The 26,996-nt window shown below is 45.7% G+C and overlaps 1 protein-coding gene across 2 annotated transcripts in view; it reads left to right on the forward strand.

Moving 5' to 3' along the window:
• Positions 1–13,724: 13,724 nt before the first annotated feature.
• Sdad1 (SDA1 domain containing 1) overlaps positions 13,725–26,996 on the forward strand; it is a 162,229-nt gene continuing 148,957 nt past the window's right edge. The window contains exons 1-9 of one of the 2 annotated variants that reach the window (XM_075943608.1): positions 13,725–13,916; positions 18,829–18,933; positions 19,475–19,573; positions 19,701–19,811; positions 21,051–21,122; positions 21,198–21,298; positions 22,435–22,492; positions 23,276–23,350; positions 24,756–24,857. In XM_075943608.1, coding sequence (XP_075799723.1) covers positions 13,827–13,916; positions 18,829–18,933; positions 19,475–19,573; positions 19,701–19,811; positions 21,051–21,122; positions 21,198–21,298; positions 22,435–22,492; positions 23,276–23,350; positions 24,756–24,857 — 813 coding nt within the window. In that variant the 5' untranslated portion in view covers positions 13,725–13,826. The remainder of the gene's footprint in view (positions 13,917–18,828; positions 18,934–19,474; positions 19,574–19,700; positions 19,812–21,050; positions 21,123–21,197; positions 21,299–22,434; positions 22,493–23,275; positions 23,351–24,755; positions 24,858–26,996) is intronic. The other variant, XR_012907283.1, reaches the window with a different exon arrangement.

The raw sequence follows: 26,996 nt of genomic DNA on the forward strand, positions 1-26,996 counted from the left end.
GTGCCACATGAGCTCAAAGCAGCTGGACCAAGGAACCACAGACTGAAACCACGGGCCAGAATACAACCTCTACTTTTTTTTTTCAAGACAGGGTTTCTCTGTAGCTTTGGAGCCTGTACTGGAACTAGCTCTTGTAGACCAGGCTGGCCTCAAGTAGGGATGGTGGAGAACCAAATGCCAGATCAATTATGTGAGTCTCGGGTGCTAGGGCTTAGAAAATTATCCTCCAAAGACCTCTCTGGCCATGCTCTTTCATGCAGAGATCTGCCTGCTTCTGTCTCCCAATTGCTGGGATTAAAGGTGTGCACTATGCTTCCCAGCTAACATTTCCTCCTTTTAAATTGATTGGATCGCATATTTATCCTAGCGAGGGAAAGTCACCATAGTTACGATACTCGGACAAGAGCTATGCAGTGCAGAAACTCTCAGAAGGCTGAAGGTAGACAGAAAACATCAGGCTGTATAACCTAGGTACTGAGAAGCCAGACTGGTGTGTTGTTTGGGCAGGCATCAGCCACTAGTGGTAGATATGAACCCACCCCCCTCCCAAGGGCCTTCAGACGCTGTGGGAAGAGCAAAGATTTTTAGTGTTGAAGATTAGGAACTACTGAACACTCTGTTGGGTTCTATGGCTTTGGCCCAAGTGTTCATTTCCTCATGCAGACTCATCGTGAGAGACAGGATGCATTCAGATCTGGTGCGTAGGGAGACTAGGTCCTTGCCTGCTCAGCATTGCCAGACCTGCCCCTCACCGAAGGCTACCCCACTCCACCTGGACAGAGAGCTGTGTGTGGAGAAATGGGACTCTGAAGCAGGACTCTCTAGGGACATTTCTATAGCTCTAACCTAGACAATCGTGGCCTCTTTCCTGGGTTACCACTGTGGTTTCCTATATTCCAATGTTTATCTTGCATCCCTACAACTAGGATGATCATTTCAAAATAATAATTCAAGGGTTGGAGAGATGGCACAGAGGTTAAGAGCACTGGCTGCTCTTCCAGACGTCCTGAGTTCAATTCCCAGCAACCACCTGGTGACTTACAATCATCCCTGATGAGCTCTGGTGCCCTCTTCTGGCCAGCAGGCACACATGCAGGCAGAACACTATGCATAATAAATAAATCCTAAAAAGTAAAATAATTAAAAATAATACTTTGCTTAAAATGTTGGGATCTACAGTTGGGTCAAAGATGTCACATCCGCTCTGCTGGGCTCTGCCTGCTTCTCCAATCACGTTCCTTTATGTGTGAGCCTCAGCTTTTTGTTTCTTGAGCGCATTGAGTTCATTTTCTTCCAAGCCCTTTTGTAGATTCTACTTGTGCTGAGTTGGACTGCACCGTCACCTTAATGGGACTGGGATCTCACTCCCTGTGTCCTCCTCAGAGTAGCTTACGCAGAGTTGGGTGAGAGTCGGAATGGGCACGAGTGATAATAATTTCCAGACGACCTACTAGACCATCTGGAATGCGCTGGCTTCCAGCATGTCAGGTCTCTTCTTGCACAGCTGGCTCAGCTTCTCCATTGCTGACCTTGTGCTCACTGTGTTCCCAGGTCCCCCACGAGTAGCAGAAGGATGGATATACAGAGCCCATACTGATCCAGAAGCAGCAGCTTCCCACAAACCTTAGCAACTCTTATTTGGCAACCAGGGCGCGTCTTGAGTTTTCTCACGAGCTGAAACATCCATCTGGCCCAGAGCTTCTGCTGGATCAGTCGATAATTCTTTCGTCAGTCACCCGATTTTCCCACTGGGACTTTCGCTTCTCAGCATCCTCCCCTGATTCCCATAATAAACCCTTTGTTCCCGCAATGGCTAACAGAGACTCTGTTCCCTAACAGGTACAATGGCGTAAGGTGCTCTATCATTTAGGCTTCAGTTTACCTGTTAGTTACTTTTCTAGCGTTGCGATAAAACACTGGGACCAAAGGCACTGTGTAGAAGGAAGGGTTTATTTGGGGCTATGGTTCCCCAAGGGTTAGAGTCCATCCTGGCAGCAGACAGCATGGCAGAAACCGCTGAGAGCTTACATCTCGAGCCCAGTGGCCTTGAAACCTCAAAGCCTGCCCCCAGTGACTTAGTTCTTCCAGCACCTAAACAGCACCACCAGCTGCGAACCAAACATTCAAACATCTGAGCCTACAGGGGCCACTCTCGTTCAGACCACTGTAGTTTGAAGGCTGCTTTGGAAAATAGCTGCCCCTTTCCCAGACTCTTACTATTCACACTGCTTCTAACGTGGGGTGTGTATACCTAAGGGTGAACGAAACGAAACACTTAGATTTTACACTATGGTTTGAAAACAACCGGTTCCCATGCTAGCAACACACACACCACACACACACACGCGCACGACTGATACTGTTCGACTTTGCTTTGTGCGCTTGTCGAGGGGTCACATGTCACGTGCTGGTTTCTCTGAAGGAAAAGCGAGCCTAACGACCAGGCTGGCACAAGCTCCCACTCCCACTTTTCTTGCTGCGTGTTGGTCACTTAGTAGTTGACACCACCAGTGATGGCAACACTAGATATTATTATGTAAGATAGTGCTATCTTTTCCTTCACAAAACTGGGACAGAGCTTTAAAGAATTCCCACTAAGAAAACCATAGCAAATGATGTACTTATATTTTAAAATAAAAAAAAAAAACTTTTTAAAGAAATTTTTACACAGTGAAGTAATATTGATGAAGCAACCCAGCTAGGCTAACAAGAGAGTTAAGGTGTAAATATACTGTATGCATGTTCTAATTTCACCTTACAGATGTACATTCTCTTCTTGCCTCTGAGGGCACGGGCACTCCAGTGCACACACCCACACACAGACACATACATGTACTTAGGAAAGCATTAATAAAATTACGTGATTGTGTCTTGTTCTCCACCACATACACAAGGTTATATTGCTTGGCTATAGAAATTCTGTCTTCTTTACCACAGTATGCCCAGGGTATAGAGCAGGTCCTGACATTTAGGAATCCCTTAAGAATATTTTAGCCTGGGCAGTGGTGGCACATGCCTTTAATCCCAGCACTTGGGAGGCAAAGGCAGACAGATCTCTGAGTTCGAGTCCAGCCTGGTCTACAGAGGGAGTTCCAGACAGCCAGAGCTGTTACACAGAAAAACCCTGTCTCAAAAAAACAAAACAAAACAAAAAGAATTTTTTAGTCAATTTGTTATATACCTCACCCTGAGTTTCCTCAAAGGCCTTTTGCAAAGCCATTTCAACCCCTCTGGTCATGGGCACCATGCACCCGTCTCCCTCCAGCCTGCCGGTCCTTGCACTTGCCTGCTCAGCTTCACACCCCTCCCTGACGTCTGCCGCATATGATCCAAGTCCTACTCTTTCGAAACTGCCCCTGGCCACACTGAAGCCTCTGTCTTCAAGCAGGAAGAACGATTCATTCATGTTTCTTAATTGTTTTCCTATGCCAAAAAGCACTGTAGTCTTAAACAATTAATAAAAGACTTGTTTTGTGTTTTTTTTTTAATTTAAACTGGCAAACTCTCAGTCAAATAATTGGGAGAGATGTGTGTGAGAATGGAAACTGTTCTGTGCTCGCTGCTGACGTTAGGACTCAGGGCCTCAGGCGTGCGGGGCTGGTGCTTTTCCACTCAGCTACAATCCAGGCCCAGCAACAGGGCTCTTGGCAACTGAACCCGGCTAGTCTTCATCCGTGAATAAGATTATGAACTGCAACAAACTGATAAGTGATCGGAGGGCAGGTGTCTTAGTGTTCTGTTGCTCTGAGGAGACACGGTGACCATGGCAACTCTTAGGGAAAAAAGGTTTTTAAACTTGGGGCTTGTTTTCCGTTTCAGAGGTTTAGTCCTTTGTCATCACGGTGGAGAGCATGGCAGCGTGTGGGCAGAAACGGTGCTGGAGAAGGAGCTCAGAGTCCTACATCCAGATCAGCAGGAACTGGGAGAGAAACACTGGGACTGTGTGCTTGGGCTTTTCTTTGGTTGGGGGAGAAGGGGAATTTGAGACAGTGTTTCTCTGTGGAGCCCTGGCTGTCCTAAAATTCATTCTGTAGACCAAGCTAGCCTTGAATTTAGAGATCCACTTGCCTCTGCCTCCAGAGTGCTGAGATTAGCCCACCCCCAGTGACACTTCCTCCAACAAAGTCGCACCTACTCCAACAAGGCCACACCTCCTAATCCTTCTCAAGTAACCACTCCCTGATGACTAAGTATTCAAACATATGAGCCTATGGGAGCCATTCTTACTGAAACCACCACAGAGGGGGGAAAAAAAAGATTAGAGGGAAAAATTATACACAACTCTTCGCTTTCCTTAAAAGTCTTCCATAAACCAGGCATGGTGGCCCCTACCTATAATCCCCGCATTTAGGAGACAGAGTTGGAAAGTCTTCAAACTCAAAGCCAGTCTGGGCTACACAACCAGACCCCTCTCAGAAAAAAACTGCACGGTATTGCACACATAAGAAACTCTTACCCCTTGAGTGTCCTATAATGCTTCAAGGCTATTTTAATAAATAATTTATTTTGATTTTTCCAAATAAGAAAAATTGCTGGCATCACCCTCTCCAGGGCCCCAGGCTTTGGTTGTCTGTGTATGGATGGGACCACGATGACCTGGCAATTCACTCTCGTCTGCCTTTCAGTTTTAAGGTAGACAACTTGAACTTCCTCAGGAAATAAACTGAGAATCAGAATCCATAAAGTGAGAGGAGAATCGACGTAATAACTCATACTAGAAAGGGGAAATAAAGCTCTGGATTGTGTGTGTGTGTTTGTCGTTTTTAAATGCAGCGATCATTTGTACAAGATTGAAAGTAGGTGACTTTGCCTCAGAGTAGACATCTCTTTGCTGGGGCCTACGATGAGGGGCATGCTGGTCTGGACATTTTTATACCCTGGCAGTTAAAACTAGCTAACCAAACGTCTCTAGTAGTTAGGAAGGGCATCCAAGAGCAAGGAAGCTCCCTGTCAGGTTCACTGAGACTTTGTGTGGATGTGTACGGGTGAGTTAGGATGTGTGCACGTTTGTGCAGGGCCAGGTGATGCAGCTTGTTTAGAGGTCAGAGGTTAATTCAGATGTCTTCCTCAATTGCTTCTTCACTGTATTTTTTAGTGCAGTAGTAGTATTTGGGGACAGGGTCTATTACCTCTTGACTGTTCTGGAAACTCACTGTGCAGACCAGGCTGGTTCTGAACTCAGAGATCCACCTGTCCCTGCCTCCTGATCGCTGGGATTAAAGGTATGCACTGCCACACCTGGCCCCACAGATTCTCAGAATTAAAAGATCTTTCAAAGTCAACTAAAATGTCACCGCCCTAAAAATCTGCTGTATACATGTGCCTTCTCTCAGTAATATTATACTAGGAACTTAATTTAAAATTTGTTTAGAGGATAGGTAGACTAATTGTTCTTACACACACAGTCCAAGGAAATGTTTGGTGGTGACGGCTGTGTATCATGCTGACTGTGGGGCTGGATAATCGGCCTGTGAATGTTTGAATTCATCAGTTTATATGTATTAAACATGTGCAATTTGTTATTAGGTTTTTGTGACAGGGTCTCTTATAACCCAGACTAATGTAGAACTCCTGAGTGCTGAGATCACAGGTGTGCCACGTGTCTGGTTTATGTGGGGCTGGGGATGGCATTCAGGGCCTCGTGCATGCTAGGCAAGCAACGGAGCTGCACCATAGCCTAGTTCCTGTGTGTGTAGAGAGAGAGGTTTGAACATGTTCCCAGGTGCATGAATACAAATGGAGGCCCAACCACAGCCTCAGGAGTAGTTTCTTGAGCACCGATCACCTGTTTCTGAGCATCTCATTGCCTGGACCTCGTCAAGTAGGCCAGACTGTCTGGCCAGTGAGCAGCAAAGATCTATCTATATCTACCTCCTGTCCCATCTCCCACATCCCGCTCCCCATGCCCCCATATGCACCACAATGGCAGCTCTTTTCTTTTCTATGAATGTGGATTCTAGGGGAGGAACTCGGGTTCTTATGCTCATAGACAAGCTGCTTAAGGACTGAGCTATCGGCTCAGCCACGGCGTTTGATGAATTAATGAAGTATGAAACAACTAACGAAGGACAGAGGAAACAAAATAGGTTTTTACTCTGAGCTTTTAAGTGAAAAGACAAAGAAAGCAAAATTATTCAGTGTTTTTTGTTTGTTTGTTTGAGAAACATTTTATTTTTTTAGGAACTATCAGTGATCTAGAAAAAAAAATCAATCAAGAATGAAACTCACACAAGTCCGCAACAAGCCTAGGATTATAGGTTTGTCCTCCTCAGACAATCCCAATAGTTCTCTTTTCCCAGGAACGAGAAAAAAAAAATAGATGGGCCTTGGGGCAGCATTCACGATAAATAGGCAAAATAGTGGGAACAGGGAAGAACAATGGAAAATGAAGCCATCGGCCAGTGCGTAGGCTCAGCAGGTGCAGGCTGCCAAGCAGGGCAACCCCAGTTTGGACTTTAGAAAAGACTGCGGTCTCTTTCAATGAGTTTTCACGCGGTCATGGTGTCAAGTCTACTGGTTTTCTTAAGACAGAGCAGGAGCGCCCCCCAGTGGCTACTTTAACAGTGTCTTAAAACAGATTTGAAGCAGACCTGGCGTTTCTGAACGTTCCCACTGCTGGTTTCTTTTAAAAGTGCGGCATTTTGCTCGCATCTGTGCAGGTACACTGCATGCATGCTGAATACCCGCATGGGGCTGGAGAGATGGCTCAGTGGTTAAAAACACTGCCTGCTCTTCCAAAGGTCCTGAGTTCAATTCCCAGCAACTGCATGGTGGCTCACAACCATCTGTAATGAGATCTGGTGCCCTCTTCTGGCCTGCAGGCATACATGCAGACAGAATACTGAGGGCTGGAGAGATGGCTCAGAGGTTAAGAGAACTGACTGCTGTTCCAGAGGTCCGGAGTTCAATTCCCAGCAACCACATGATGGCTCTCACCCATCTATAATGAGATCTGGTGCCCAGCACACTATATACGTAAAATAAATTTAAAAAAGAATACTGAGACTACTGTATACATAATAAATAAATAAGTAAAATCTTAAAAATACCCACAAAAGGCAGAAGGGGTGTCAGAAATCCTGGCACTGGAGTTAGAATTGTGACCAGACCTGTGGTTGCTAGGAATTGAACCTGGGTCCTCTTCCAGAGTAGCCACTGCTTTTTTGGGCTCTCTCTCCAGGCCCTTCAATGTTGGTTTCAAATGAGGGTAATGAAAATTCCTGTTGACCACTCTGAGATGATTTTAAATGTTTATCTTTTTTAGATGTATTTATTTTATACATATGAACATTTCCCTGCAGAAATGTATGTGTACCATATTCATGCCTGGTGTCCAAGGTCAGACTAGAGCAGCAAATCCCCTGGAACTGGAGTTACATGTGGTTGTGAGTCACCATGAAGTTGTTGGGAGCTGAACCTCTCCTCTGCGAGAGTAGCAAGTGCTTTCGGCTGTGGAGACATCTCTCCAGCCCCCGTTCTTGAGATACTGGCTGAGGAATTACTGGTACTTGACAGCTACTGGATGAAGAGTCAGTTTTCTTTAAGGAAGTAGTGCCTTACGAAGTTCACCATGCTCCAGTGCAAGGCTACACTTGCAAAAATACATAAACAGCATAAGCTGGACTTGGTGGTGGGAGAGAAGGAGAGAGAGGGGGGAGGGGGAGAGAGAAGAGGAAGGAGGGAGAGGGAGAAGGAGGGAGGGAGAAAGGGGTAGAGGATAGGGAGGAGAGGGGGAGGAGAGGGAGAGAAGAGAGGAGAAGGAAGGAGGAGGAGGAAGGGAAAGAAAGAGGGAAGGAGGGAAAGAGGGAAGGAGGGAAAGAGGGAGGTAGGAAGAGAGAAAGATATATAGAGAGAAAGGGGAGTGGGTCTGGGAAGGGCAAATATGATCAAACATTGTAGGAAAGTCTCAAAAATTAATTAAAATATTGCTTTAATCTTACAATTGAAGAATTGGAAGAAACTTAGCCAACCTGTTCATCTCAAATATTAACTAACTGGGCTGGTCCCTACGCGGTATATCCCTTCCCTAATCTAAGTATTGGGGGTACAGTAATAAACAAACCCCAAAGTCTCCATGAATCTTCCAATCTATCGCAGATCCACATGCAACAAACGACGACGGAGCTAGTGACTATCTGCGGGACTGGAGGAGACCCCAGAGACAAGAAACAGAGGAAGAGAGTGCTGGGCCCGGAGGATGGAGGACCATGGAAGACCACGGAAGGCCATGGAAGACCATACAGAAGGCATCTCGAAAGGGCCGTCATTGAGCAGAGATTTGAAATCTGAAGAACAAGACTTATTGGCTTCCATGAGAGGAACTAGCATGTGCAAATCACGTGTGATCAGTGCCTGAAAGGCTTTGTCCATTTGGTCCACTGTAGCAAGTTACCTCCGACTCAGAGACTTACACATAACATTCATGTCTTGCAGTTTGAGAGGAGAGCATCAAATCGATGCACCAGCAGGCCTGGAGTCCAGGGAGGGCCCTCCTCTTGAGTTATAGGCAGCCGTCTTCCTGTATTCTCACACTAAAACAGGCAGGGAGCATGGGAAGAGGACAAATGGCAAAGGGAAATGGCCCTGACCCTGTCACCACTGAGTGTGTGCTCTATTCTTGTGCTCAAGCGACAGCTTTGCCATAAAACAGGGAAGGAGGCCACGGAGCAAAATGTTTACATACTAGAAAATCTCTATGGCTGAACCCAGCTAAAGCTAGCGGGGTCTGGGGTGGTTACACAATGACAAAAACGGAGGAAATGATTCCATGGGAAATTCCCATAAAATGCCCTGCCTAAGGCCCCAGAATCAACAGTTGTCAGAACAGAATCACGGCATTTTTACATAATTCATCCAGAAAGCAAGGCCACTAGCTGAGCAAGCCTCCTTTGCTGGGCACTGTTTCACCGGCTGTGAAAACACCTCCGACAGGCATGGGTTACTGTTGTCTTGGTTGCCTTGCAGAAACCTGAAGGCCACTTTTCCTTAAACACAGATTCTCTGGTGAAGCCCTGGGTACCTCGTAGACAGCTGCAAAAGCTTGGTATTTCTGTCTCCCTGTCGTGTCTGTCACCTTTGCTGTCTTAACCCTTGTCCCGTTTTCAGATATTTGTCCAAGACTACCGCATAGGCCTATCAGCTGCTAGAGCTGATGTGTTTCCTCTACCAGATTCTGGGGGGAGCAGAGGAAGCCCTAAGCGGATGCAGTCCTTCCTGACTGAATGTGTACAGTTGACATGAGCACAGCCATGCCAAGGACCCCCAATTCCTAAGTCTCAGGGAAACAGCAGAGCCTTCCCTCCTGCTCTGAATGCAAATGTTGATAGTGCTTATAGAAAAAAAATCCACCATCGCTTTCTTTCACCCCACGGCCTAGATTTACAGCCCCAATATTGCTCTCCTATAGAGAAAGCTCCTACAGAGAACAGCTACACCTGTTTCCCTCCTGCTGCATGCAACAGCACTGCCTCCCTGTTCAACTGAGCTTCCGGGCTGCTGCAGCTTCTCCATCAGAGAGCCCAGTCCACGCAATCCCAGCTCTCCCATGTATCTGTACGTTTGTCTTTTCTTCCTTCCTTCCCGGCCCCAGCCAGGTCAACCCTGGAGCTGTGCTGGACGCCACCCTACCTTTGTGTTTCCAGGGAGCTGGAGCACCCACAGTTCCTCAGACTCATGACAAGGCCTGGGACATTCGTTAAAGATGATAATTCTCTGGGTTGCAGAGATCATTCAGTGGTTAAGAGCACTTGCTGCTCTTTTAGAGGCTTGGTGGTCAATTCCCAGCAACTCCGCCCCATGTTGGCTCAAAAACATCTAAGGGATCTAAAACTGTCTTCTGGCCTCCATGGGCACCAAGCATGTGCATAGCACACAGACCAACAGGTAGACAAAACACCAATACACATAAACAAACATATAATGTGTAGCATCATTTCTGGCTAAATCACCAGCCACCAGGCCGCAAACATCTAGGTTAGAATACTTGCACATGAAAGGAAAAGTCCTTCAAAACTGTGCCCAGGAACAATGGACAGTTACCAAGGTTTAGCACCCCCCCACACACACACACAGTCAATAAAGCCCTCTGCTAAGCCAGCAGTCATTTTAATCAGTGTCTGCTTCCTTCCTTCTGCTCAAGGGCTGATGTCCCGCTGTACTAGTGAGCCTTCCTGCCTCGTTCACACTATATGGCTTGCTGTCATTGCTGTTTCCAGGCCGTGCTGGGAGATCCTGCTGTCCGACATCAACATGGAAGAGATGAGGGAAGACGCTTTCTCCTTGGAGCACGAACCCCTTCTATCTAATTATCCTCAGGACTGTCAGGTGGGATAACAGACTTGTTTAGATTTGGACTCACTCTAAAAGAATGGCAGGTGTCCTTGGGTGAAGCTGGTCTGGGGAAATGCTTAGGTTAAACAGAATAACACCGTGATTCTTATGTTAGTGTCAGACCAGTTCCATCCAGCAGCTGCTACCCCTACACACACACACACACACACACACACACGCTAGAATTAAGTCGCCTAGATTGAGTCCCAGCTTCCTTGACATTGGTGAACTTGGGCAATCACCCTCTTAGGATGTTTTTCACCTTTTCAGAGGAATGCTCTGAGGATTGAAGGGATTCATTTAAGAGAAGCGCTTGAACAGTACGGGCACAGGGTAGATGATCGTGTGTTTCTGTATGAACACTACCGTTATTTCATTTGTTCATCCAGCTAGCCAACTTGTGTTCGCAGATGCACATTGTAGAAATGTCACTAAGCACCAGCTCTGAACTTAAAACTCTAGCTTAGGGGCATCCACAGAAGCGCCAACAGCGGTTGAATTCTGAATACATACTAATTTGCACTCTTCATCCAAACCACAATGAATTAAATCAACCAAAACCAAAAGGAAAACAAATATATGGTGGTACACGCCCTTAGTCCCAGTACTCAGGAGGCAAAAGCAGGTAGTTCTGAGTTCAAGGCCAGCCTGGTCTACAGAGCAAGTTACAGGATAGCCAGGGCTACACAGAGAAACCCGGTCTTGAAAAAACAGCAACATAAAACAAAAACCGATTTAACCTCCACCCCTGCTCTTTTGTCATTCTCTAAAACAATATTTTCTAGGCATATTCCTCATGGAATTTTCTTCTCACTTTAGTACACTGTATCAGGCTTTTTCTTTTGAGCCACCCACCAGCTCTCAGTTCATGATACAGAGACTTATTTGTTTTGAATGCTTGGCCTAATTTAGGCACATTTCTGGCTAGCTCTTTTAACTTAAATTAACTTGTTTCTCCTACTTATGCTTTGCTTTGGGGCATTTTATCTTTTTTTGCTTTCTTGCTGACTGGTTGGCGGATGCCTGGCTTCTGACCGTGGGCGTCTCCCTTGTTCTCTCTTCTCTCGTTCTTCTCCCCAGGCTAGAGTTCTCCTCCTATTTATTTTCTCTGCCTGCCAGCCCTGCCCATCCTCTCTCCTGCCCAGCTATTGGCCATTCAGCTCTTTATTAGGCCGATCAGGTGCTTTAGGCAGTCAAGGTGAAACAAATTCAACACATCTTTACATAATTAAACACACGTCTTTACATCGTGAAATAAATGCAGCATAAACAAATGTAACACACCTTAGTAATATTCCACAGATAAACAAATGTAACACACCTTTACACAGAGTAATATTCCGAAATAAATGCAGCATAAACAAATGTAACACACCTTTACACAGTTAGAGTAATATTCCACAGATAAACAAATGTAACACACCTTTACACAGTTAGAGTAATATTCCACAGATAAACAAATGTAACACACCTTTACACAGTTAGAGTAATATTCCATAGATAAACAAATGTAACACACCTTTACACAGTTAAAGTAATATTCCACAGATAAACAAATGTAACACACCTTTACACAGTTAAAGTAATATTCCACAGATAAACAAATGTAACACACCTTTACACAGTTAGAGTAATATTCCACAGATAAACAAATGTAACACACCTTTACACAGTTAGAGTAATATTCCACAGATAAACAAATGTAACACACCTTTACACAGTTAGAGTAATATTCCACAGATAAACAAATGTAACACACCTTTACACAGTTAGAGTAATATTCCACAGATAAACAAATGTAACACACCTTTACACAGTTAGAGTAATATTCCACAGATAAACAAATGTAACACACCTTTACACAGTTAGAGTAATATTCCACAGATAAACAAATGTAACACACCTTTACACAGTTAGAGTAATATTTCACAGATAAACAAATGTAACACACCTTTACACAGTTAAAGCAATATTCCACAGATAAACAAATGTAACACACCTTTACACAGTTAAAGTAATATTTCACAGATAAACAAATGTAACACATCTTTGCCCACTTAAATATTCCACAACAGTAAAGTCTAAAGAAAGATCAATCCTCATTTCTTTTTCTTCTTCTTTTTTGGGGGGAGGGGTAGTTCAAGACAGGGTTTCTCTGTGTAAAAGTCCTGGCTGTCCTGGAACTTGCTCTGTAGACCAGGTTGGCCTCGAACTCACAGACATCTGCCTGCCTGCTCCTGAGTGCTGGGATTAAAGGAGGGTGCCACCACACCTGACTTCAGTCTCATTTCTAGAAAGATCTTGTTTGTTTGTTTTAACTATGTTGATGCATTTGTGTGTGGCTAAGTGCACTGTCAGTGCAGGTGCCTGCTGCAGTCTCATGTTTCTCTGGAGTCGTAGTTGTAGCAAACAGAACCTGGGTCCTCTGTAACAGCAGTATTGGGTTGTAATTACTAAGTCATCTCTCTAGCCCCGGATCCTATTTGGCAATACAGGGTCTCAGGCATCCCAGGGGTCCCTCAAATTCCACATGTAGTTGAGGATGACCACGACGTCTCAACCCTCCTGTCTCCACTTCGTAAATATGCGGATTGCAAGCATGAGCCAATACACCCAGTTGGGGAACAAACCTACGATCTCTTATGAGAGACCACCTGAGCCCGTCCTCCAGCCCCTGTTTAATTTCTGTTGTTTTCCTAGAGACAGGGTAAGCCTCAGCCCAGGTTTGCCCCAAACACTTAATCCTCCTGCCTCAGCCTCCTGAGGAATTACAGCCGTGTGCCGCCATACTTGGGTACGTTATTAATTCTCATTCATTTGTGCCATCCTAAAAATGCGGAGCAAGGTGGGAGGGATTGGAGGAGTGAAAAGCATGATCAAATATATTGTATAAAAATTATTTGCAATGAAAAAGAATGTTGAGATAATGAAACCTGCTCTTGCATATGGAAGAAAAACCCACAGTTTTGTTTTTGTTTTTTTAGAGACAGGGTTTCTCTGGCTTTGGAGCCTGTCCTGGGACTAGCTCTTTTTTTTTTTTTTTTTTTTTTTTTTTTTTTTTTTTTTTTTTTTTTTTTTTGAGACAGGGTTTCTCTGTGGCTTTGGAGCCTGTCCTGGAACTAGCGCTGTAGACCAGGCTGGTCTCGAACTCACAGAGATCCACCTGCCTCTGCCTCCCGAGTGCTGGGATTAAAGGCGTGCGCCACCACAGCCCAGTTTTAACCTGCAGATTGTGTCAAAAATATCTGGTGATAAGTAGTAGCGACGGCCCAACGGCAGGGGCCAATAACGTGCAGATCCCAACAAAGCATTGCAAGCCGGGCCGACAAGTTTGAGCCTCTGCGGCTCCCGTAGCTCGGTATGGCTTGCCCGGTGTTCCACGTGCTACTTCCGGTTACACGGGACACACGCGTCTAAGCTGCCGCGGGGACTCGGCAGTGACTGGCGGAGCCTGCGATTTCCACCAGCTGCTCGCCTGGAGCCCGTCTGCAGCCACCATGTCGGGCAGGAACAACAACAAGCTGCCCAGCAACCTGCCGCAGTTACAGAACCTGATCAAGCGGGACCCGCCGGCCTACATCGAGGAGGTGGGACTGCTCCCTGGGGTCCTCCCGGAGGCTTCCGGGGCCCTCGGGAGGAGAGCGGGATGTGGGGAGGGAACGTTCCCGGGGACTCGTTTCCCACCGCTTGCAAACCTGCCGCCCTGCAGACCCCACTGCCACTGAAACACTCTTTAAGACCTGTTGCCTCCGGGTTTATGCAGCCGCCCGCCGAGGTGCCGAGGGCCGAAGAAGCTGCGCCCCAGACACTCTACATTAGTCCCTGAGATTTGATGAGCCGTGTTTAATTTAAAGGTGCTGTCCACAGACGGCCGCTCCCGAGTGCCCCAGGCTCTGCCAGCAGAGCAGAGAGTTTCAGATGCCTGGGCCGCCGTCAGATACTTAGAAGGTGCAGTTAAGCCAGGGTTGAAGCTCACTGGGAGGGAGCCAGCTAGAGTTGAGAAGATGCTTTGGGAAAAGATGAGGTCGGTAGTGACATTAGGCCCACGCTGTGAGGGACTTAGCACTTCAAGTGTGTGAACTGAGAAGAGACGAAATGAAAGGGGTAACTTTGTGTTGTTAACCTGGTAGACGCTTCAGACGTGCGATTGTCTCAGAAGCATTAAACCCTCATCTCAGCCGGCTGCCATTAGGTTCCTTCGACACTGTGCTTTTGGTTTGGAGTAGATAACTCAGCTCTTCTTTTGGTGGTGGTTCTCCAAATTTGTGTATCTTTCCCTGTGAATACTGATGCGATTGTTTTTGCCAAAACAGAGTACCGAACAACCAAGTGGCAACAGGCACGGCTTTCCAATGGCCCATGACCTGTTATTCACAGCCGAGTGAATTAAGAGTTCCTGCAGCTCTTTTTCCCTTATTAATTTTGTGAGTTAGCTTGCAGAGTGGTGGGTTTCATTTCAACACTTTTATACATACGTGCTGTGTTTTGTTCTTATGTGTCCTCCTTCTATGCTGCCCTTCCCAATCCTCCCAGTCCCCTTCTGAATGGTCCCCTTCCTCTCCCCAAACAACCCTTGCTTTTGTATTGATGTCAAATATATCTCAGTTCCCTGCACCCCTTTAGGATCTCTTCCTTCTGGGGAGTTGACTCAGTGGTCAAGAGCACTGATTGCTTTTCCAGAGGACCCAGGTTTGGTGTCCAGCATCTACATGATGGTGCATAACCATCTGTAACTCCAGTTTCAGGGGATCCTACATCCTCTTCTGGCCTCTGGACACCAGACACGTGTGTAGACATACATACATGTAGGCAAACATTCAATACACATTAAAAAAAAAAGAATCTCTTCCCATATTCCCTTTTCTGATGTGTCACAAATGAAAATTTAAATCCAAATTCTTCTTATGAGAGGAAACATGGGCTATCTCTGAGTCTGGCTTATTTTCTTAACATAACGATTTCCTCCCATTGTCATGGTTTCATTGTTGCTCCTGGGTGGGGGAAAAAAAAGTGTGTGTACCAAATTTTCATTCCACAGTCTTCTATTGGTGAACACCTAGGCTAGTTCTGTTTCTTGGCCATAGTAGGTAGTACACCAGTAAACACCAATGTGCAAGTTTATCTGTGGTATTTGTTATATACTCAGGAGTGCTATAGCTAAGCAATATGGAAGGTCAGTTTTTAGTTTTTCCATAGTGACTCTATTTCCATTAATTATACGTACATATATATCATAATATATATACATACATATATATTGTAACACACACATATACACACACACGTCCTTCCAGCCTTTGTCCCTTTTTCCCCTGCTGATAGCCATCCTGACTGAGGTAAGATAGTCTCAGATGATTTTAATTAATTTGCATTCCCCTGATGGCTAAGGATGTTGTGCGCTTTTTCAGATAGTTATTGGCCATTTGCATTTCTTTTGAGCACTGTCTGTTCAGTTCATTAGTCTGTTTGACTGGAAGATTTGTTTTGAAGTTTAATTTATATGATTCTTTATATATTCTACCTAGCAGTCTTATGATTGACTAGGGGCAAAGCTTGTTTCTGCTGTCTTGTAGGTTTTCCTCACTGGGCTGATTTTCCCTTTGCTGTACAGAACTTTTTTTTTTAATTGACACACGCCCATTGATCAGTCCTTTGTGCTGTTGGAGTCTTTTCAGAAGGCGATTAAGAACCACCTGTTTCACAGCTGACCCAAAGCTCTGGTTCTGTTTTTGACTAGTTGTGTACACAAAGAAGGTTAAGTAACAGCCTTTGTATTTTAATATTCAAGAAGGTAATCACCTCCTCCATTCATTTTGAGTATATGTGCAGATCCACACATGCACACAGTTTAATATGGCAATATATTTCTAGAGATGGAGGATATGGGGACAAGTAGGACATGATTGAGCCTTGTCTTTTTGGACTTCCATTCTAAGGAGGACAGTGCATGTTTAAGGTAAGGGCTGGAGAAGGGAACCCTGGGTGAGAGCGTTAGAAGAGAAGGCTGCTGACTCTCGTGAGTGGTGGTGTGAGCCCAGCGGAACAAAGCATTCTAGGCAGGAGTAGGACTAGCAGACTGTTGTGGAAAGAAATGAAGCGGGAACGCCTGTTATCCCTTGAGTGTAGTGTGGGGTGCAGGCAAGCCCTTTAGATGGTGGTCAGCAGTTTGGATTTGACTTTTGGTGTTTCTGGGAACCATTGAGGATTTAAATCAACTGGGTACCAAGCATGGATAGTTCTTGAAGTTTTCCTGACAAGAAGAAGGGGAAATGGAGTGGAAGCCAGAGAGTGGAGTGGGATCCAAAGTTTCTCATTACATGGTGGAAGGAATGACATTCCGTGAACTACGGCTAGGGCGGAGATTGAGACGAGATTTAGGACTAAGTGGGCCAGTCAAGGGTGAGAAAAGGAGTCCATTTGGAAGGAGAGCAGCACTCTAGAAGGTAGCATTAAGGAACAAAGAGGACACATACTGACTCGGCCATGGTGCAAGAAAATGATGTCGCAGTGCTGGATGAAGGAGCCATCTGTGGTCACTGGGAGAATCAGGATGACTGGGCTACTTCAAAAGTCCTGGTTGCCCGGCTTTACCCTCAGAGTTCTGGGATACTGGTGTGGAGGTTAGAATGAGAGGGACGAGGAGAGAGTGGAGCTTTGGGCATTGTGATGACGGATTTGCATGAAGGACAGAATGGGCTTGGTCCTCCTCATGTCAAGGCAGACACTGGTAAGTGGGCCCTGGTTGGAGCATTGAAGAAACTAGGAGCAGGATTGGGTTAGGAACGTGAAGAGTTTGGGTGTCAGTGGTGATATGGGGACAGGTGAGAGGTCACAGCTGAAGCATGGTGTTGGCCTTTTAACTCTTAAACTCCGAGAAACTGTGGGGACTAGGAAAGCCTGATGACTAAGAAGTGCTCTCGTAGCCGGGCAGTGGTCGCATGCCTTTAAACCCAGCATTTGGGAGCAGAAGCAGGTGAATCTCTTTGAGTTCAAGGACAGCCAGGGCTATGTAACACAGTGAAACCCTAACTAAAAAAATAAAGCTCTCTCTGTGTGTGTATGTGTTGTGTTTGAATGTAATTGGCCCCCATAATCTCATGGGGAGTGGCACTATTAGGAGATGTGGCTTTGTTGGAATGGGTATGGCCTTGTTAGAGGAACTGTGTCACTGTGGAGGTGGGCTTTGAGTATTCCTGTGCTCAGGATACTTGCCAGTGTCTCCGTCAACTTTTTGTTGCCTGCAAGATGGAGGACTCTTAGCTCCTCCAGCACCACAGCTGCCTGTGTGGCACCAGGCTCCTCAGAAACTAGCCACCTCAGTTAAATGCTTCTCTGTAAGAGCTGCTGTGGTCATGTGTCTCTTCATAACAGTAGAAACCATAAGTAAGACAGTATGTGAATGTGTGTGTGTACTTGTCACACAGCTAAGCATAGGGACTGTGGGGAGCTGGGGTGTAGTTCAGCATGGAACACTTCTCTAGCACACTCGAGGGCCTCAGTTCCATCCCCAGCAGCAAATATGGACGACAATAACTATAGGGCGTGGACCTGAGGCTTGACTCCAGTTCCAGTTCCAGCAGTAAACTGGTTTGTTTGTTGGGTCAGATGAGGCTGTGTATATCATGAGCCTGGCACAAACGAAGTGCTTAGTAAGTTGAAGCTGTGGCTTTATTCTTGTTCCTTCTGTCTTTTACCCTTGGCTTTGTTGTTTTGGGATTGGGGTATGCACACATGTGCCTCGTGTGGGGGCCATGGGAGGGTGTTGGGTGCCCTAGATTCTCATTCTGCCCAGTGTCATCCTTTCCCTGGTTCTGAGCTAAGCTAGTATTCGGTACGCCCCAGAGATCCTGCTGTCTCCATCCCTCACACGGGTGTGCATGGGTGCTGACGTCCGAATTCAGGTCCTCGGCTTGCACAGCCAGCACTCCAACTACTAAGCCATTTCTCCAGCCCTGTCTTTGGTGACGATGATGATGATTCTTCTTCCTCTCCCCCTTCTTCTTTTCTAGCTTTAAGAAACTGTGTTGAGTGTCTCGGCTGCATGTACTATGTGCACGCATCCCTGTTACCCTCGGAGCTTTGAAGAGGGCGTCTGGAATTGTGATGGTTGTGAACCACTGTGTAGGTGCCAGGCAGTGAACCAGGCCCTCTGCAAGAACAAGCGCTCTTGCGCTCTGTCTTTGGTTCTTAGCATCTCTGTCTAGGACTCCAGCATGAAGCTTCCGTGGTATTTAAGAGGGTGACTGACTAGAAGGTGTCATGTCCTTCAGGTGTACTCCACACTTAGTGGCCTGGCATCTTCCTGCTGATCCAGGTGCCCTTCATACACAGGTCATGTAATGTCAATGGCAGAACAAGGCCAGAATCTGAGTTCCTGACTCCTGTTCACACTGTCTCATATACCTAGGTCTTTTTCTCTGTACCACCGGCAAAGGTGTGTGTCAGCTTGTTACTCTGTATAAAAGAGTGTGACAAACTCTGTTCTCTTTTCCCCTACAGTTCCTCCAGCAGTATAATCACTATAAATCCAATATGGAGATTTTCAAGTTACAGCCAAATAAACCCAGCAAAGAACTGGCAGAGCTGGTGATGTTTATGGCGCAGGTAAGAAGGTGATTTCTCAGTGAGACGGACGAGGTGCAGACTACCACCACCCCACCCCACCCCATCCCTGGTGATTTCTCAGTGAGACGGACGAGGTGCAGACTACCACCACCCCACCCCACCCCATCCCTGGTGATTTCTCAGTGAGACGGACGAGGTGCAGACTACCACCACCCCACCCCACCCCATCCGTGTTTTCCAGCCTTTGTGTGGAAACTTAAATTTTTCTAAAGCCTTCCCTTTTGTAGCTCTTTTCTTCCTAAGATAGTTTAGAGAATTTTATTGAATTTTTAACACAACCAACCAGAACAAAAATTGATCAAAAAAAATTTTTTAATTCGTCATACAGGCAGGTTCTCAGTGTGTTCCATGCATTTTGCCAAAACTACTGGAACAGTGAAAGTAGTAGAAAAATTAGCATGCAGGGAAAGCTGTCGATTGAGAGTTTTCTGCCTCTGAACCAGCCCTTCCCTGAGCATCTAAATGTGCAGCTGAAGTGTGGGAGAAAGGCCGCACTGACAAGAGCCCTGCTTTCTTACAGATTGCCCACTGCTACCCGGAACATCTCAGTAGCTTCCCACAGGAGCTGAAGGAGCTGCTCTCCTACAACCATACCGTCTTGGACCCGGATCTCCGCATGGTAGGAGAGTTCAGAGGTCCTGTGCATGCGATGATGGCGAGGGGAGAGCAGATGGGCCGTGCACACTGCGTTTCCTTGTTCGATTAACTTCACCCTCAGCTTAGTATGTTTTCTTTTCCTCCCCTAGACGTTTTGCAAAGCGTTGATCTTGCTGAGAAATAAAAATCTCATCAATCCATCAAGTTTGCTGGAGCTCTTCTTCGAGCTTCTGCGCTGCCATGACAAGCTCCTGCGGAAGGTAAGGAGCGGGTTTGTTCCCTGCATTCCTCTCCTCCTGAGCTGACATAGCCGAGTTCAGAGTTGCGGAATTGTTGACTTTGTTTGATAGGGTGACAGATACAGCTGGTCCTTCAGCAGGAGCAAACGTCATACATGCAGTTTAGTACTGATAACCAGCACTTGCTGAATGCCGCTCTGGACTAGCCCTTCATCTAAGGCTTCAGGTATACGCTTATTCACAAAAACCTGAGCTAGAAATCTTCATTGTTAATGCTTCACAGACAGAGACAGACAGGTTGAAGCACAGGAAGTGACTTGTCTCGGGTCAGACGGCTTCCACGTGTATGGAACGGATGCTTAAAAGAAAGAAATCCCACACTAGCTCAGAATTGAGAAATAGATTATTATTTATTTAGCAGTAAACTCACAAATCAAAATTCTCTGCTTGAACAGAGAACAGAGATCGAATCCAGCAATCCGAAAGAGCAGCTGGGGAAGAAGGGGCGGACGCAGGCTCTGCATCTGCATTATAGTATAGGAGGCCATGCCCCATTAGGTGGGTAACCACAAACTGTAAGGCTTCCTACAGCACACGTGCAGGGCTAGACCATGAACCCAAGCAGTTTGGTACCAAGCCCTAGTCTTTTTGTGACCTTGTTGTGCTGGACATGAGGGCACACACACACTAGCTGGAACCAACCTGCACAATAAAACTTTTTTGTTGCAATAGCATTTTTCTATGCCTGTATATTTGCTTACAATAAGAGCTGAAGGCTTATAAAACAAATTTCAGAAAGAAAAACTTAAGTTTGTATTCATTGAGTTTTTAGAACGTGTAGGGTGGGTTTTCTTTTCTCCGGAGGAGACTGTTCATTTGGTAGTTCCACTCGTACCCCCTGGAGGGCAGCTTTACCTTTAGCTGTCAATTGTTTGTTGCTTCTTTTTTTTTTAAAAAAAAATAATTTATATAACTTTATTTTATGTGCATTGGTGAAAGGCCTCGGATCTCCAGGAACTGGAGTTACAGACAGTTATGAGCTGCCTTGCCATGTGGGTGCTGGGAATTGAACCCCGGTCCTCTGGAAGATTAACCAATGCTTTTAAGAGCTGAGCCATCTCTCTAGCCCGAATGTTTGCCTCCTTTGGCTCTCTTCTGTTATAGAATGAAATAGGAAAAGCAAAGTTGTCCTGTGCGTTGGTGCGTTTCTCCGAGATGAGAAATGCTCATCTGTTTCATGTGTGGGCTTTGTCTCCTCAGACGCTGTACACACACATCGTGACCGACGTCAAGAACATAAACGCCAAGCACAAGAACAATAAAGTGAATGTGGTAAGTGCCCTTCCTTCTTGTGCTCGAGGCTTTGTGCCGTCTGTGCATTGAGTCCTCATCCTCCTCGTTCCCCAGGTGCTGCAGAATTTCATGTACACCATGCTGAGAGACAGCAACGCTACTGCAGCCAAGATGTCGCTGGATGTCATGATCGAGCTCTACAGAAGGAACATCTGGTAACACAGGAGTTTTTCCATGAGAGACAAACACACGCATGTGTTGTCTATTGTTTGTTTTGGAGACAGGATTTCTCTGTATAAGCTCTGGCTTATAATGGACAATAAAACTCATTGTCTAGACCAGGCTGACCTCGAACTCAGAGATCCGCCTGCCTCTGCCTCCCAAGTGCTGGGATTAAAGGCGTGCTCCACCGCTCAGCTATTTTCATTTGTAATGATTACAGAGCTCATAGATAAGTGTGACTTTTTGTCTTTGTTTTAATCTTACACTTTTTAATATACTAGTGTCGTACATTGAAGTTGACATAAAATACAGAGGCAATCTGATATGGTTGGTCCGTTTGTCAGCTCGTTATTTGGGAAGAGGAGCCTCAGTTGAGAAGATGCCTCCATCAGATGGTCTGTAGGCAGTTTAGGGGCATCTTTAATTAGAGATGGGTGTGAGGGGCACAGCCCACGGTGGGCAGGTGGTCCTGAGTTGTTTAAGAAAGCGGGTTGAGTAATATGAGAAAGAAATCCGATAAGCAACCCTCGGGGGCCTCCGCTTCAGCTGCTGCCCTCTCATCTTTCAGTGGTGGAGTTTGAGCTAAAATCAACTTCTTTTCAGCTGTGGTTGAGATTTTGCAGAGTTTTCAAGTGTGTGTGTGCGCGCGCGAGAGTGCACAGGTGTGCATGAGCACGTGCGTGTGTGCCCCCTTCACACTTGACGTCCTGTTGCTGTCTTGCTCAATTGCTCCTTACCTTCTGCCTGATACAAGGTTTCTCATTGGAACGTAGTTGACTCAGTTGAGCGAGCCGGCTTGCTGTGGGGGTCCCGGGTCTGCCAGCAGACAGGCCACCATGCCCCTGACGGGAGCCCTGGATCGGAACTCGCACGAGCACTCTCCTACCAGCCGTTCCTCCAGCTCTGGGTTTGCTGTATTGTTTTCTCCTCTGAGTTGTTGGCATTTTTGTTTTTTCTTTTTTTAACACTTATCCTGTGGCACCAAATATTCTTCACATTGATGGCTTCAAGCTTTGTGATGAAGTTTTGTACCTATGCGGACTCATTTAGAGGTTTGTCACTTTAAGTCCTAGAATTGGCCATCCTAATGTCAGAAGGACTCACTGTTCTGTGCTGTTTTCTCTTCCAGGAATGATGCTAAAACTGTCAATGTTATTACAACTGCCTGTTTCTCCAAGGTCACCAAGGTGAGCTGTAGGGCTCTCTGTTGCTGAGGGTGAAGTGGAGCTGGGTGTGTCGGGAGGAGATGGCTGCCATTTACTCCGTCACGCTTTACAAATCCTGGAGCTGACTCGTCTAAAGTGTGAGCCAGGAAAGCGGCTGTAAAAAGAACCACCAGCCAACTGAACTGCATTATATCCCCCTGTGATAGCCGGCGTTTTTTCTGTGGGCTCTGGCCCGGTTGAGAGAAACTCAGACAGCATGTGGCTTGTCAGAAGGGCTGTGACGGCTCCTTTCTTAGGATGCAGAGATTCTCTGCAGTCTACCTGAAGGGTGATTGTATAGAGCCTGACGGTCACTTCTGTTTGTTGATTTAAGTCCGTGTTTATCCATGGATACGAGTGTCTGAAGATGTGATTAGATGCCCCAGGTGTGGCACCAGTGCCTTAGCTGCGCGCGTGTGCTGGGAGGCCGCTGCCCTTCCGTTTGTCCAGGAGAGGGCTGACCTCTCCTTTCATGTGATATGTGCCTGACGGTTCTTTATCAAATAAATGATTGGTTTTGGGGGATCCTGGGTGTGGAAACCCGGGATTGGGCTTACTCTCAAGCGTGTTTGCTGCCCTTGAGCTGTGTCCCTCGCCTCATCCTAGTGACGGATGTTATTGCGCGTCTGTGAAACAAGCGGCCCTCCTTCCCACCCTTTGAGACCTTTTCTTCAGACAGCAGTCTACGCATGTGGGGTGGAAGTGCAGGCATAAGTCTGTTTGTTCTTGGCTGGGTACATTGACTTGTTTCTTGTTGGTCTTTAGATATTGGTTGCTGCTTTGACCTTCTTCCTTGGGAAAGATGAAGAAGAGAAACAGGACAGTGACTCGGAATCTGAGGTGGGTTGAATGCAGGGTCTTAGAGTTGTCAGTTCCCTGTGTGTTGCTCCGCTGAGTTCAGTCTGTCAGACCTTTAGATGCTGAGTTTGTAGGCGGTGTCACTCTGTCCTGTAGATGCTGAGTTTGTAGGCAGTGTCACTCTGTCCTTTCAGAGTTCTGCCATGCCGAGGCTTCAGTTCAAAACGTTTGCTCCTTATTCCTCTTGTTTATTAGCAAGACTGACTAAAATATGGCTCAGGTTCACTCGCCCCTGGTCTGCGCTCTGAGCTGTTTCTACCTGTACATGTTTAACCTTAGAGGAAGAGAAGATGCCAGCAGTTTTGGTGTGGTCCCAACATCACAAACGTAGGACAGAGGAGTCTTTAAAATTATTGCAGTGTCTTTAAAATCGAAGAAGTAAAAAGATATATTCTAAAAACACATACGTGCAGGACTAGAGCGGTGCCCTAGTGGTAACAGAGCTTGGTTCCCAGCACTCATGTTGAACACCTACAGCTGTGTGTAACTCCAGCTCCAAGGGACTGAACACCCTCTGTTCTCTGTAGGGATCTGCAGGGACGGGCGCACACGCACACAAATACAAATTAATAATTTTAGCATTGTGGTAACTAAACCAGGATCTCCTGGTAACATCTTACTATATTTCATTGTAAAAGCTTTGAGATAATTTAGACAAAGTAAGGGGTTTTCTTGACTTTGGGTTATTTCTGTCATATTTCCTTCCTTCTAAGTAACCGTTTTGTTTCCAGTGCATTTATGTTTGTACAGAAAGTCCTGTGTAAGCATTTAGCAGCTGTATGTATCATGTACACACTACAGTGTGCTTTGTGTCAGTGTATGCAGATGCATTTTGTTTAGATCTGTAAATATTCCAGAATATGAATGTATTATACTTTAAGCGTTCTTCTATTGATGAATACATTTCCAGTTTCCTACAAATAAAAGCAACATTGTATCTATATCATACTGAAATGAAGGATGCAAAAATCATTGCTGTAGGAAAAATGTGTGGTCTGTTTTTGCATATGTGTGCTGATTTCCTGATTTTAAAAGGTTGTATTCATTAGTGGGTGTGTGAAAAACGTCTAAGAATCAAAATTAGGGGCCAGAGAGGTGGCTCAGCTGATACAAGCACTCGTGGAGCAATTCCATTGACCTGAGCTGAGTCTGTAGAAGCCATGTTAAACAACCAGACTCCTGTAACTCCAGCTCCTGGCCACTGAAGGCCTCTAGTCTACGTGGACACCTACACTCTCATTCACATGCTCACAACAGACACACACATACACATAAATAAAAATTAAATAAATCTTCAGAACAAAACAGAATGTAGTTGGGAGACCTATACGCTGCTCCTGTGCAGATTTTCCTTGTTCCCAGTTTCTCAGTGTACTTTGTTCTTTAGGATGAAGGACCCACGGCAAGAGACCTGCTGGTGCAGTATGCCACGGGCAAGAAGGGCTCCAAAAACAAGAAGAAGTTGGAAAAGGCAATGAAAGTGCTGAAGGTGAGGTCCGTGCCTGGAAACTGCAGTCGGAATCCTCAGAGTGTGGAGTATGCATGGGTTTTTTTTGCCTGCTAAGGTTTTGAGAGAGAGAAAGAAGCATTAAAAACAAACAAACCTTAGAAATGGATGGTGAGTTGTAAGCACTGACATTTTAGATAAATAGGTTATGTTCAGCTCTGACTGGTCAGTGAGCTCCTGGAATCGACCCATCTCTGCCTTCCCACCACATCCCTCTTGGTGCTGAGGATGCAAACTCTGGTCCTCATGCTTGCATGGTGTGGTGCTAGTATTTGTATCTTTAAATTTCTGTCTCACACATTTTCATAGCTGATATATTTTCAAAGCATTTTTGTTATTGGTATTGTTTGGTTGGTTGGTTTGGTTTAGTTTTTTTGAGTCAGGGTATCACTATGTAGCTAACTCTGGCTGTGCTGGAACTCACTCTGTAGACCAGGCTGGCCTTGAACTCAGAGATCCACCAGTCTCTGCCTTCAAAGTGCTGAGATCAAAGGTGTGTGCCACCACACCTGGCTTCTTCCAAATGAAAAGAGGTTTTTAGAACAAGAATTTTTCTTTTGAGCTAGTGTAACGGGGGCAGGGAAATGGCTCAGTGGATAAGAACTCCACTGTGCAAGCATAACCACCTGAGTTCAGACATCCAGCACAAGCCAGATGTGGCTGTGCACATCTGTAAGGGCGTGGTCTATCATACCACATTGGGCAAGAAGCGATCCACAGACTCTCACCCTCTGTGAAAACAAAATAAGAAACTCCTTTCCAAAGCATCATGTCCTTAGATCCAAATTTCAAAGTCAAGGCATTTTCAAACTATCTGTTGGATTAGTTCAGCAGCATTTATAAACAAGTATCTTTTAGCAGCTGTTGCTCCTTCCTCAGCATTCAAACAATTCAAACAGAGCATAATAGCATACAGTATCAAGATTCTCTGTGTATTTTCCATCTTTGTGCGTTTTATTTTAACCTCTATTTTGTTTATTTTTATTTTTTGCTTTTTGAGACAGGTTCTGTGTATCTTTGACCTGGAATGACTCTGTAGACCAGGCTGTCCTTTAAAGGTGTACTCTACTACACCTTGAACTCACAGAGATCTGTTTGTCCCTGCCTTCTAGGCACTGGGATTAAAGGCGTGTGCTACCACACCTTCAAGTCACAGAGGTCAATCTCCCTCTGCCTCCCAAGTGTTGGGATTAAAGGTGTGTACTACCACACCCAACTACCCTCTTTCTTCCTTTTTTTACTTTTAAGAACTTTTAACTTTTAGCTTGCATATATTTTTAACACACTGTAAATCATTTAAAAATTTTCTTTGACTTTGAATCTTTCTTTTACTGTATATGTCTCTTTTTTGACCACATGAGTCCTTAATTTAGCAAGCAATATCAGTAGGATTAAAGCCGTGGCTTTGCCGGCTAGATGTAGCCCATTCCTTAGCTTTCTGCCATTCCAACCTTGTGGCTGAGGTACCGGCCAGAGCTGCATTCAGTGCCACAGGTCTACAGTGTTTCAAGGTCCTTGCCATCAAACAAGCTACAACAGACAACACTCAAGTCCTCTCTCTGTAGCCGGCCCTCCTGCCTCAAACAGTCAAGAGTTTGCCCTGGCAGGACGGCCCAGAAAGCCGGCATTTTAAAACACAAGTTTTTTTCCTGCTACTGCTGAAAACAAACAAGCATTCAGTCGGCTTTTATCAACACCATTTAAATGTTTCATGGCAGGACCTCTTAAGAGCTGCAGGGTTTTGCAGCTGAAGCTGAGTCGGGAAGCCTCTCTTAGAGAGTGCTTGCTTGCTTCTAGCAAGCAGAGCAGACCCGAGAAATCGCTGCTACCAAGAAAACATGCTTTACTCTTTCCCAAGCTTTCTCAGACTTTCAGTGGATTCAGTTGTCCACACGTCTGGGCGCCATTCTGTTGTAATAGGAGCGGTGGGGCTGCATCCCCAGCACCCCGGCCGCCTGGCTAGCTTATGCCCCGAAATAACAACACACAAATTGTATTTATTTAAACACTGCTTAGCCCATTAGCTCTAGCCCTTACAGGCTAATTCTCATATCCCAATCAACCCATCTCTAATAATCTGTGTAGCATCAGTCTTACCGGGAAGATTCTAGCCTATGTCCA

Source organism: Microtus pennsylvanicus, chromosome 12, assembly GCF_037038515.1.
Source record: "Microtus pennsylvanicus isolate mMicPen1 chromosome 12, mMicPen1.hap1, whole genome shotgun sequence".
Taxonomy (NCBI): Eukaryota; Metazoa; Chordata; class Mammalia; order Rodentia; family Cricetidae; genus Microtus; species Microtus pennsylvanicus.